At 40.4% G+C, this 12,948-nt stretch overlaps 1 protein-coding gene across 2 annotated transcripts in view; it reads right to left on the reverse strand.

Moving 5' to 3' along the window:
• Positions 1-273: 273 nt before the first annotated feature.
• Positions 274-12,948, reverse strand: part of KLHL14 (kelch like family member 14) — a 64,193-nt gene continuing 51,518 nt past the window's right edge. For both annotated transcript variants that reach the window (XM_074880304.1, XM_074880294.1), the window contains exons 5-9: positions 12,453-12,531; positions 5,865-6,055; positions 5,555-5,713; positions 3,466-3,623; positions 274-3,012 (exon numbers count right to left, since the gene is read on the reverse strand). In XM_074880304.1, the coding sequence (XP_074736405.1) occupies positions 2,872-3,012; positions 3,466-3,623; positions 5,555-5,713; positions 5,865-6,055; positions 12,453-12,531 (728 nt within the window). In that variant the 3' untranslated portion in view covers positions 274-2,871. The remainder of the gene's footprint in view (positions 3,013-3,465; positions 3,624-5,554; positions 5,714-5,864; positions 6,056-12,452; positions 12,532-12,948) is intronic.

The following is a 12,948-nucleotide window of genomic DNA, read 5'->3' on the forward strand; positions in this document are numbered from 1 at the left end:
ATGGGACAGAGGGACAGGCAGAGCAGCACCAAGGCAGAGGCACTTCACAGGTGTCCGATCGCACCCGTAGGCTTCTGGGGAGAGACCCTGCACGTGGGCACACAGGAGGGGCGTTTCCTGCTGGAAGCGCAGGCCAGGCACGTGTGCTCAGGGGAAGACTCTGACTCGCTACATTTTCCTGCGTCGTTGCACTTACAAGCACTGAGTAATGACACTTGGAGAACAATGAGGCTGTTATGTCGGCCACAAAATAAAAAGAAGTTTACGCATCTACATGATAAAAAAAGTTCCAAAGAATTTAATGTAGATATTATTTATACATACACTTTATAAGTAGGAATATGGCAGACAGTTGAATTAGTACATAAAGTTTTATTTAAAGTTTCCCCCCTACAAGCAAGCTTCATTTACACAGTCTAGTACTGTACAAAATTTACATTCTTTGTGTGACTTATTCAGTTAGCACTTTCCTTGGTCATGCCTTCCTGAAAGATAGAAAGATTTACATACAGTCCTCATAAATCTTTAAATTATCTTAGTAAAAAAAAGAACCACTTAAAAGGACAACAAATATCCTTTAAAAATGGTACATTTTAGTAGAGACAGGTGACAGTCAGTGTTTAATGGCAGACCTTATCCTGATCTTAAATGTCATTCAAGGTTTCCTCATTTAGTATCTTAACAGCTTCCTTTTTATATATATTTATATTTATATACTTTCAACAGGAAAGGAAAAAAAAAAGTCATGATTGCACCAAATGTATTTTACAAGGGATCCCTTGGATCTGAACAATATAAATAAATACAAAACCAACTAAGATTGCACTATATAGTAGAAATGGATTAAGATTTCAGGATATACACTCCACCTTTATGAGTTCCTTAGTGATGCTCACTGGAAAACTCCCCAACGGCACATTCAAATATTAGCATCTTCAGATAATTATTTTGTTTAAACATTTTTTTTCCAAGCGTGCAGCTACCTCATCAATTGGGTTATTGCATTTGTATGGTATCAGTTTTTACTGCATTACTCCAATTTTACAACTGTGTAATTCTGCTGCAAGCAAGGGAGTTGCACTGCAATAAAACTGGACTGATGCCAGAGAGAAACAGTCCCATGATATTTGCTCTCCATTATTTATATTGTTCTCAAGCATCAATATATAGTGTAATTTCTGTGTACATTTGCCCTCTTTCTATTTTGCTAAGCAAATAATGAATTCTTTCTCCCATCTATTGCCTCTGCAGCAGCAACCAACCTCCAGTAGTTGTCTGCTCCTTGCTTAATGCACTAGCATTAAGACCTATCGTGAAAGATATATGCAGGCTTGAAAACACAGGATCTGAGTTTACTTTGCCCGTTATCTGGCGCAGCCAGTTACAACTAGGCAAATTAAAGGTCAGATTCTTAGCTGATATAAAAAAGTACTTCCATTGGCTTCGATGGAGCAATGTCAGTTTATACCAGCAAAGAGGATGGTCCTGAGGGTAATGGATGCAGCACCAGTAAACCACAATGGAAGAATTATGCATACACTTTACTTGAGGTGTAGATGATTATGTTAACTGCAAGATGGTAAAGAATCAGGCTCAGATTTTGTCACTGCTTTTGCAAAGCCAGGACAGAAAGACATAAGCTTAAAACATAGACAGCCTGATTTGTGCAAGCAACTATGAGTTCATGAAGCGAGTCCTAAATGCTGCTGGTCCCATGTGGTAGCATTCTGAACTCGTTTTGCAATGTGTAAATAATTACACAGGCTATAAGGCAGTGGAAAGTCCAGCCTCATATTACTTTGGATCAATAGTAAAAATCTTTCAGAGTTTCAGATGTTTAGATCAACCCACACAGGAGTATTTCAACTACTTACCAGTGTCTCTCCAAAATCATGCATAATCATTTAAGAGTCCAAAGTAATACTTTTATAGTTAAATGCAGTCTTCTTGTCTTTGGAAGCAACTAGCATGGATGCTCCTATCTAACAGGTTACTGAAAATGTAAGTAAGGGTTCTGGTGCTTTGCTAAATGGTCATAAAAATAACTTACTTCACAAACCCAGAATTTAAGGTGTAGGACCAAATTTCTATTATACTAATGTAAAAACAGTCATTCCATGCAATTTCAGTGAGATGACTCTGACTTTACACAAGTGTGATTAGAAGAATTTGATCCTAATCCCTAAACTGCTATTGCAAGAAGTGCTCTGTAAAGCATGGCCTTCATTGTAGTCTGCTTTCCACTGCACTTACACATGGAGACTTTGAAGGCAGAGTGTATTACTTGCCAAGCTGTGCAAAAACTGAATGATATTTCTTTACCTTTTATAATCTTCTGATGCTGTGTTGCTTGCAGAGCATGTGAAGTAGCTGTAGGTTAGGATTACAGAGGAGGAGACAATCCTGCAATGCAGTGTGAGCTTTTCACTATCTGAATTCTGAAGCATTCATGAAAACAACATCCTCATGACTTCAACACAGATCACATGCAGGTAGATACAATGCACAATACTGATCTTGTCTCTTCAGGCTGTATTTGAACAGTTAGCCTTCATTTTTTTTAAAGTTAAATTTGACGTGAGGAATATCTCTGCAGCAGGAAAAAGTTAAAATCAGTCTGAAATGGCAGTCTGTCAGCATGTAATGTTCGGTGTGTTTTAGCTACTTGCTTCATAAGACACCGGCATCTATCTGAGATGGGACAACACTCCTTTTTTTTCTTTTAGGTTGCTCCTAAAGCATAAATATGGAATAAGGGGTCAATTATGGTAGCTTTGTTTTAACAGGAATTCTGTTCTAATAAAATATTTACGTCACCCATCATTATTTTTCCCCAATGCAATCAGTGTTCATGTCAGTGCTCCTTGACTATCATTTGTTGTATGGCACGCAGGCTGGCAATATGACAGTTGAACAAGCAGGTCCTGCAAGTGGCTCAGCAACATCTCCTTCTAGTTCTGTCCAAGTCCCTTTCTCAGGACTATAGCAAATAGTAGAAGATTTGTAGGCTCCCTGTAGTAGAAAAGAAAGTCATTATTAAATGTGGGTTTGGTAAAATGCAAGTCACACATCAGCTTTAAAGATCTTCAAAAGTGAGTTCAAAAGTGGTTTTGAGCTCTAATTTAGGAGTCCTTCCAGAGGTCTGGTTTTCATATGGGCTGAGACTCTACAAATTAGGCTCCTTTACAAGTGCCTTATAAGCAGAGCTATAAGGATATAGTCCCGTGAATCTGATTTCTATATTACTCCATATCAGTGAATACAGTCTGGTAATAATTCATCTAAATAGAAAAGCATGAAGGTGAAAAAATACTCCATGTTCTCCACAAGTTGAAAACCAAACCAAAAACTGCCCCTGCAGCTACTTCATCCCTCATATCCTCTCTGTCCCATCTGCGTAACATACAGACTGGCCACAGGAACTCAGAAGGAATGGAAGGGGCATTGCAGAAAGCAGGTACACACCATACTCCAGCTGTAGCCTCCTACAAGGTAAATGCTGTCGTCAAGGACTGCGCAGCCAGGGCCACTGCGACCCTCCAGAATAGGAGTCTGGAGGATATTCCACTGGTCACCTTTTGGATCGTAGCATTCCACAAGCATTACATCAAGATGGGAGAAACCTGGATGAGGGCATTTAGAAAAAAGAACGTGCGTTATGACATATGGCTTTATTATCTGTTTTACTGTTAAATTTATTAAATTACAGTTTCAATTATATCATTACAATTATAACATCATTATTAAACTTTCTTCTAGAAAATACTACCATATACATTTAAGCCATCTTCTGTAACGTTAATGTCTCATTATTTCAGTTCAAATAAATCTGTTGAAAGCTTTTACCATTAGTTCTACAGTCCTTCTACAAATCACAAGTACATATAAAACCTGAACACTCAGTAATAACCTATCAATGATGGAAGCAGATTCAAGCAATATTCCTCCTCATCTACCAGTGCTAACATGAGTTTGAACATGCAGGAAAAGACTGTCCTGGCAGGCTCACAAAAGAGGACTTTGCCATGGAGCCCTGCTAGTCCCCTCCGGTCGAGAATTTGTACCATTTCATCCACACTTCAGTCTCTTACCTCCCCCCTTTCCTTTCAGTTCCTCCTTTTGTTTCACTGTACAGAAGAAACCAGTTTTCCAAAAAGCCTTTCTACCAGGCAGCTGGCTTTCCAGAAGCCTGAATGGTAAATACCTCACACAACAGCGAGTGATTCATACATAACAAAGACACCTAGGGCAACAGTTGTAGAGCCAAAAATGCAATGTTTATTAGAAGTTCCTTCTTTCCCAGAGGATGGTAGGTGAAACTGGGTGAAAAAAAAGAAGGCAGGATGGAAGCAATTCAGGCCTATGCTAACCAAAGCACATGCTTTAGCTATAGAAGAGCTGTGACATGTTAACTTTCACTTTCATAGGAGAAAAAGCCAACACTGTGGACCTCTGCAACCTCTACAAAATTTTCAAGTGCATGTGTGCAGGCAGCTTTTACCTCCTTCACCCTGTAAGGTCCAGATCAGGAACACCCATCACACTGAGGGTGGGGAGTAGAGGCACAGCAGCCTTACACCGGACTGCAGGGGTTTATGCACGAGTACTAGTTACCAGGGAAAATTTACATCTGAGACTCTGTCCCCTACATGCTCCACAGACACTCAGATCTTCAAAAGCAGCACGTGGCTTCAGAGTCTCATGGGGACTCTGGTGCCAGAGCCATCCAGGCACATGGCCTGGTGTTACTGGCAGTTAATATCACTCTTTCTTTTGCATTACAATTTTCTCTTTTGTTGTTGTGAGGCTTTTATTTTTTTTTTAGGCAAGAAAGGAGAAAGAAGAAAAAATGTGAACATAAACTGTCAAATATTGTCACGGGACAAAGGAGCAGGAGCTGTGCTTTTTGTCTAAGTGGCTGGATTAAGCAGAATCTCTTTAGCAGTAAAAGCAGAGGCATGTAGGTATTAAGACAAAAATACCAGATGCCTAAGCAGTAGTTATTTTAATATGAGACCTTTTCAAAGATGAAAACAAGAGACCTCTAAAAAGATTTATAATTAACAAGCTACATTTAATACTAAAAAAGGGATCTAAAGAGCCTAGTCCTAATATTTAATGGCTGGAGTTTTGTTTGGGTTTTTTTTTCCTCTTCATTAAATCAGGAGCTTGTTTTTGTGTGTTGCTCTGAATAAAGCTCTCCCTAACTGCACATTTTGGAAAATGATTTACAGAGGAAAATATTGCTAGTACTTTCGGGTCAAAGAATAATCTGTTTGTTTCATTGAATTCTTGGTAATGACAAATTGTCCATGCCTTTGAGTAATGGAAGCTCCCATTTTTATTATCTAAAGCATTCATTACTCATATATTTAATGTACTGTTATAATTTTAAAATAATTTGCATAAAATGTTTTTAAAATTGCTGGCTCAAGTGTCCTGTTAAATTGTGTTGCCTGGTTTTTAATGTATTTAACAATGACTGTCTAACAAAAATATTCTTTATCAGGAGATGGGGGACACTGGAATGCTTTTTTGCTATTAAAAATGTGACCTTTCAAATGGTTTCCTCCAATTGCATACAGTCGATCATTCATTACAGCCAAAGTGTGGATTGCTCGCTTTGTGTTCATGTCCTGTTTTCGGGCCCAGACGTCCATCACAGGGTCATAGCAGTACAGCCAGGGGACATATTCTCCGTTGTGAACACCTCCTGCAAAGTAAACATACTTCTGTTAATTAATATAAATAAAGACATTGTGCTGCAGCAGGTTAGCTCTGTTTTGGGGTTCTGAGTTTTTGTTGCTGATGGTAGTTTGGGGTTGTTTTTTTGTCATATCGCAGTAATTATAAAAGACACTGGCCTGAAATATATATCTTGCCATTGTGAACGGCTCCTGCATGGGCTGCCAAAGGTTGTGGTAGTGAAGACACGTAACGCCACTCATTTGTCTCCAGATTGTAGCACTCCACACTGGACAAGTAGCCAGTTTCGTTTCTTCCACCGATTACGTACAAGTTCTTGTCAAGGCGACAGGCATAGAAACTGGCTCTCCTGGAGGACAGGGCAGAACAAAACAAAACAAGCCAACAACAAACCAATTAGCCACGTCAACCTTTTTTTTTTTCTCCTCTCCAGCTGACTCCCTGCACTAAGATAGCTGCTTCTTCAAATGCTACTTCAGAGAGAAGTGTCCAGGAGCTTCACACGCTTACAGCTGTGGCTGCTTTGCTAACCAAATACATGCTCCACATCAAATAAATACTTCATTTTGGTGTCAAAACAATTAAGCACACAGAAACCTGTCAGAAAATACCCCTTTTCAAAGCTGTTTGTTGCTTTTTCACACCCGTGAAAGATAAAAAGGTGCTCATTAATGTTTGGGGCATTACCTTGTAAGGGATATAACAACTCAGTAAGACAAAGTGAAAAATGAGGTAGATAATGTAACAATAATGAATTATCTTGACATTCACTTTCTTTATGGTCCTTCAAGGGTCATTGTTCCCAATTTACTAAGAGAACCACATCATCAAAATTTTTCTTCAATTATCATTTTTTTCTTCTTTCTGCAGTACTGCAAATAGAACAACTTTCCTTACACTAGACACAGTATTACATTTTCACCCTTTAACTCGAAAGAGGGCTGTCTCCATCCAACTAACTCTGAGAAAAGTTTTAGCCACCTGTCTGCTTTCACATGCAACTCAGCTATGTAGGAAAATAATTAATTTTTCTGGCCAGGACTGCTAGGCGTATATTGGTTCATCTTCCTCGTGCCTCCAAAATTAACAGTGAGTGTCTGTTGCTGAAGTGAAAATAGAACAGTAGACGACTTTGAGAGATCCTGTTTGGTGTAATCCACTTTCAGGGAAAGCTCCCTGGATTATTCAGCAGTGGGAAGGCTGGCTAGGGTAGAGGCCTTTTAATTTTAAGCTGCAATGATATAAGAAAGAAAACTGCAAGAGAGCACAGCTAAGCTAGGATGAAGACCTGTACAAAATACTGAATGAAGAATTGTCAGTCCCAAACCTAAAATTTTCTCCTGGGTGAAACTGGAGTGGCATGGGAGCCCAGAGGCAAGGAGGCAAGTCAGGCACAACAAGGTCTAGCTCTGACAGGTCTTGCAAAGCAGGCACACTGGAGCGTGGCCACAGCTTGCCAAACCCTGCTCCGTGGCTGACACAATGCGCTTCGGTTCCTGACCAGGCACCTGAATTTGAAACTGGGAGCAGCTGCATATTGCACATGGTCAATCTTGGGTGCTTGATGGTCACCTGCACCATCAAGGGCTCGATCCTGCAGACTGCTGCGAAGCATTCGGGATGAGTGGTGGTCCACATACAGAGCACAACACCCTGCAGTGAACCGCTCTTGCATGTCCCAACTCCTCCCCAGGCTTCCCTATAGTCATCCCATGACCAGGTGAGCTAGCAAAGCCTGGTGTGCCATGTCTCCAACCTGCCATCTAGCCAGGCACGCATTCAGGAGTATTTCCTTCAGTGAAGGCAGGAATAAGATCTCTCTCCTTTACACACCTGCCTATTTTCACAAAATTTGCAGTATGCTTTAACATTTTGGAGAAATTTCCCTCTTTGTTAAATGTGGCTGAGACTGGCTGGTAGTTTGCAAGTTGGAGGAGAGGTCAGGCAGACACAAAGGTACAGCCATGGAAACAGCAGGGGTGACCGAGCATTCAGGGAGCAGATCTGATGCAACGCTGTCTGTTTCTGGCCTTACTTTTTGGATTTGGTGCACACCTGACAGGGCTCCTCACCAGTGAGGGTCACTGAGCACCTCCTGTCTACCTCTTTGCTTTCACCTTGCTTGTACATGGGCAACTTGGATGGTGCGGGACAGCACCCCTTGTTGAGTGGGAACACCACCATCGGGATAAGGCTACTGAAAAAAAAGATGCAAACAGGAGGACAGGAATACTGCTAAGTGTCTCCAGCTCAACTGAGGAATTAAATAAGACCATTTAATTTATCTGTCAATGGGCAGATAGAAGCTGATGGCATATATTGCTCTGCATGGTCGGGCAGCAAATTGTGCATCTATGTTTTTAGCCTGATTTTCTATGGAAACAAAGCTTATTTGATTACACTGTACGTGTACCCATGTCTGCCTGAGTATTGTCTCCTCAACAAAATCCTGCTGGCTGATTTTACTCTAATTTGACAGAGGGTATAGGTGTTACAGGCAATCAACTGCCTATACGCTTCCTGACAGTATGTGACAGGCCAGAGGCAAGACAGCCCATAGAGCCCCCAAAAGTAGGAAAAGCTGCAGAGGTCACATCCTATTAGACATCAGAGAGTCTGCATGTGCAGGCACGTGTTCTCCAACCCTCCTGTGTCCGGCAGCTACAAGGCACAAACCCACAGGGTGCCTGTCATCGATGCTCAGGGTGCTCACGCATCTGCTCATCCATCCTCACATACCTGCTCTGATGAAGCTGTTAACGAACTGCTCTCAGCGTGTTTTTTTTTAGTTCGGGTTTAATAAACAGAGGTAGGTACAACTGGCAGGCTTTATTCTCTTAACTAGGATTTCAGTGACATTATTCTGTACGTGTACTCCTGGTTTCATCCACACAGTGTCACTATAAGGAGCAAAAATGAAAGCGTCAGCACGCTTCACTCTTCTGCTTGGATGTGAATATTCACTCACTAGCTCCTGTCACAAATATTTTAAGCTTTTTGGCTTTTTACTTTTCAATGATACAGTGTGTAAGGAGCATGATGGTAAGTGATGACTTTTTAAACTGCTGTAAAATATGATTCAGATTAAAATATAATACAGCAATCTTTGCATGACAACTCTCCCCACAAAACTGGGAAGACATTATCCATTCTAATCAGATAACTGGAATGCGCATCAAGATCTGAATATGGACAATAAGACAATTATTTTGTGGTTGTCTTCAGGACTTGCAAGCACTTGACATACACTGGTCTCTGAAATGCTTTTCCTTCACACCCTTCACTCAATAATCAACTCAACTAACTTCTCCTAAGTACACACACATAAAAGGGAAGAATTTATTTCTGATTTACACAGATGATGAATTTATGCCCTGAAACAAGAAATACAACTACCAGTTTGAGGTTTAAAACTACCAATGCTATTACTGATCATCACAATATCTGGACCTGATTTCAGAGTCACTTTTAGAGTGTATGCTTTGGTTTTTAAAACTGAAGTAATCTTAGTAAGGGTTAACATTACTACTATTAAAGTCAAAGACTAACACAAAATGTGAAATTGTTTTATCTCTTTTTCTGCAGCTTCTTTTCTCAGTTCGCTTGGCCCCAGTGAGGACACTGACCTGCTCACTTCCACTTGTGCTTCTTCAGGCCCTGGCACAGTGCTGTGCTTTTTGCTGGTCTTTAAACAAAAACTTTTTACTCCAAATGTAAGAAAAAAGATGTTTTAAATGTTACTATGTTCCACGCACCTTCTCCAGCTCTAGGCTGAGCTGGCAAGATGCAACAGTACTGACTGAGGTGTCCAGCTGAGGCTCACGATACAAGTTCAGATATGTCTGCTACAAAGACCACTCCTTCAGTAGGCATGTTAGTCTGACGGAACTGCTCTCCAAAAAGCATCCCGTTGTTACTGCATCATCAGGCAGATGTGTATTTCAAAAGCTTGAGTCATTTGCTGCTTCTCTCAACAACACATGCCTGAAAATAGTACATACTTCTCAAAAGCATGTATTTTTGAGAAGTTCTTCAAATGAAAAGAAACCAAACTTGGCTTTAAAGAAAATACACTGACGGCCCTGAATCCATAACAGGGTTAGACTTTTCTTTATAGCTCATACAGTAAAATCAATCAGATATAGATTTTAGCATATGAGATAAAACTTCACTCATCAAATATTTCATACAGATTTTCAACTTGAGAATATACTGCCTGTGAATGAGACCCACATTTACCTGGCAGTCATTTCAAAGGAGCTATTATAGTCTATCCAGCCAATTATTCTCAGACTAAAATTCCTAAGTAGGTTTTGACTTGATGGACCATAATGACTCAGAAAAACCCATTAAACAGTCTGTCTTGTCAATGGTGCCTGCATTATGCCAGCAGAGACAGGGCGTGACCCTGTACTCCTAGGGGGGAAAAAATAGCCTGTTGACTTTAATGGGAACTTTATCTGACTAAAGGAGCTGGGAAAGGAAACTGCATAAAAGCTCTCTCTTGTTTGTATGATCTTCTAAAAACTGGGCCAGACCCTACCTCTAAAGGCTGCAACAACTCTGAGGAAGTCATTAGGGATGAGCAAACAAACCATTAAAAACATTTTAGAAAGTGGTTTGAAAATCCCTGTTTTCCAGCAATAGCCGAAATGCTTAGGAGCCTTTAAAAGAAAAATAATGGGCAAGCCTATAAATTAATGTATCCTGAACAAAAGAGGTGACAATTACTGTTGTCATAGTAAAGCCCCTTGCAGAAGGAACTATGTATGAGTGGACCATTACATTTAAATAACACTGTAAGAAGCTGAGATGCTAACACATTACAGTTTATTAAGGGGCAGCTGCTGAGCAATCACAATGCACAGCAGAGTTTCTGACTCTTGGTTGAAGGCAGCAGCTTCCACCAGAGCACAGGGCAAGACATACTCTGCACCTGTGATTATAAACTGGTTTTCTAGCGAAACATAACTGGCCACTGTGGAGGTGGAAAAAGTCCTACTGTCTGCTTTCTCCAACACTCAAATACCTACTTCTGCCTTATGAGCTTTGTCAGCCAAATAAACCCAACTGAAATAAACCAATTCAGCCAGCTGCATGTGCCCCTCCGGAGTTTTGCTTGCAGATACCCAGAGGGCCTAATTAGGACACCGATTAGGCTCCACAGAAGAGCTTCAGGCTCTGTACAAACACTAGTCAGCCTCCTGGTTCACTGAGGATGACCTGCACGGCCATGTGCAATCTCACAGACACCTTCTGTCTCCTCCACACCGACACCTGAGCTGGCGGTGGGTGACTCAGTCTGGGGAGCTGAACCAGAGGGGAAAGCATCCCTTTGTTTTAAGGTTAATAACCCAGTTGTGGGGTTCTTCCACAGTGCTGCCAGGAGTGAGGAGAAGATTGGGGGCTGCTAAATCAGGGTCACCTCTTTAGCTAAAGCCTGCTGCTGAATTAGGTCTATTAACAACTAAAAATGAAAAAGGAATTTTAGTAAAGGGCTTTTAAGGTAAAGGATGATGTTATTAATAAAGCCAGAAACTATAATGAACTGTGATGCTCTTCTTTATCTTTATTTATATGGCTAATTTTATCAGTTCACTCAACTCCAACAGGGAACCTACTCAGATTTGTTCCACTTGTGCTTTTTCATGCACTGGTATAATGCAGTCTTTTTTTGGTGACAAGCATCGCACATGTGTCTGCATATGGACTTAGGTCAGTCAAACTGAATTCTGAAGAAGGGCCCTTCAGAAACTCTACAGACTGACATTTTACCTCTGGAAATTTGAAAAGACAGCCATATTTCCATGCATCTCATAATACATGCTTTGAATCACAAACTTACACTGAGTTCAATGTATTTATGACTGCCAGACATCTGAACACTGTGAACAACCAACAGAAAAAGAGCTATAATACTGACAGCACATGGAATAAGGAAAGTGTCTTAGGAAGACACTGTGAGGTCTCTTGTACATAGGATGCATGAGAAGACGGGTGTTAAACTGAAGGATGGACATTGAATGCTTTTTCATAAAACACAACTTTGGATCTTCTGCCTTTGAGATTATTCTTAGAAAACATATATCATTCAGTTCAGGTTTGGGGGACTTTTTTCCTGCCAGGGTAAGATTTGGGATCCAGAATTAAGTTTACGTCATCTTTACGGGTGATTGCTCCAAGTCCACATGCAGCTGTGCTCTTTGGTACACAGTAAGATTAAAACATGCTACTCTAATACTCATTAGCTGACAGCAACCTCGCTCAAAGAACACCTAGGATTAAGAGTCCTCTGAACAAGGGCAGACATTTTCAGAAGAGCTTCTCATGGCTGGCATGGTGAAACAGGATGGAGTCAACATGTGAAGGTTTAATTTCCCTACAAGGTATCTGACTATAATTAATGCTTGTTTACTGCAAACTCATCATGACACTTCAGTCAGGGAACATGACAGGACACTATGGAGACTTCAGAAAAATCCTTCAGATCTTTCTGCCTGCTCAGGCAATCAGTAATTGCACAAAGTCCATGGTTATTTTGCATGAGTTAGCACTGCAGGATTTGGCATCTGGAGTTCTGAATTTGGAAAGTTTAAAAAAATTAGGAGACAAATGGGATGCAACTGCATGCTGCAGTTTTATCTCAATATTTTCAATGCTTCTGCAGGCCTCCTTACTCCCAGAACTAAGCCAACTGCTCCTAGGATGATAAAACATACACTGAAAAACACATAGCAGGTTTTTACCTCTCTTGCATGGGTGGAAGTTGTATCCAGCTGTTAAACCTGGGATCGTATCGGCTAACAAAGTTTGTACTGTGTTTCCCTGTAAAGATAGATTATTTTGACACTCAGCTGTTTGTTTCATGTATTTAACATCATGATTGTAATATATATTACATATACTTCACAAGTTGACAGCTTTTATGAAGGGTTCCCCCTTTTACAACAATGTATGATTACACTATGTGTACAGTAATAATTCAACAAATGGGGCACTGCAAGGTTTGAATTAGCAATTGCTAGCAGTAAAAGCAGATAGAGATTATTCTTGCTCTCTGTAATAAGATCTTGAAAATGTGTATTTAAATTTACTTATAGATGCTGTGGTACTTTCACAGCCACAATATATCACAGCACTAAACAAAATTACTGCCCAAAAGAGGGCATCCACATTGTATTTTTATGACTAGAGTATTTTGTGTCAGGTAAAAAAATCAAATGGAGAATATGTGCTTTTCTT

This window comes from Strix uralensis, chromosome 1 (assembly GCF_047716275.1).
Source record: "Strix uralensis isolate ZFMK-TIS-50842 chromosome 1, bStrUra1, whole genome shotgun sequence".
NCBI classification, from domain to species: Eukaryota; Metazoa; Chordata; class Aves; order Strigiformes; family Strigidae; genus Strix; species Strix uralensis.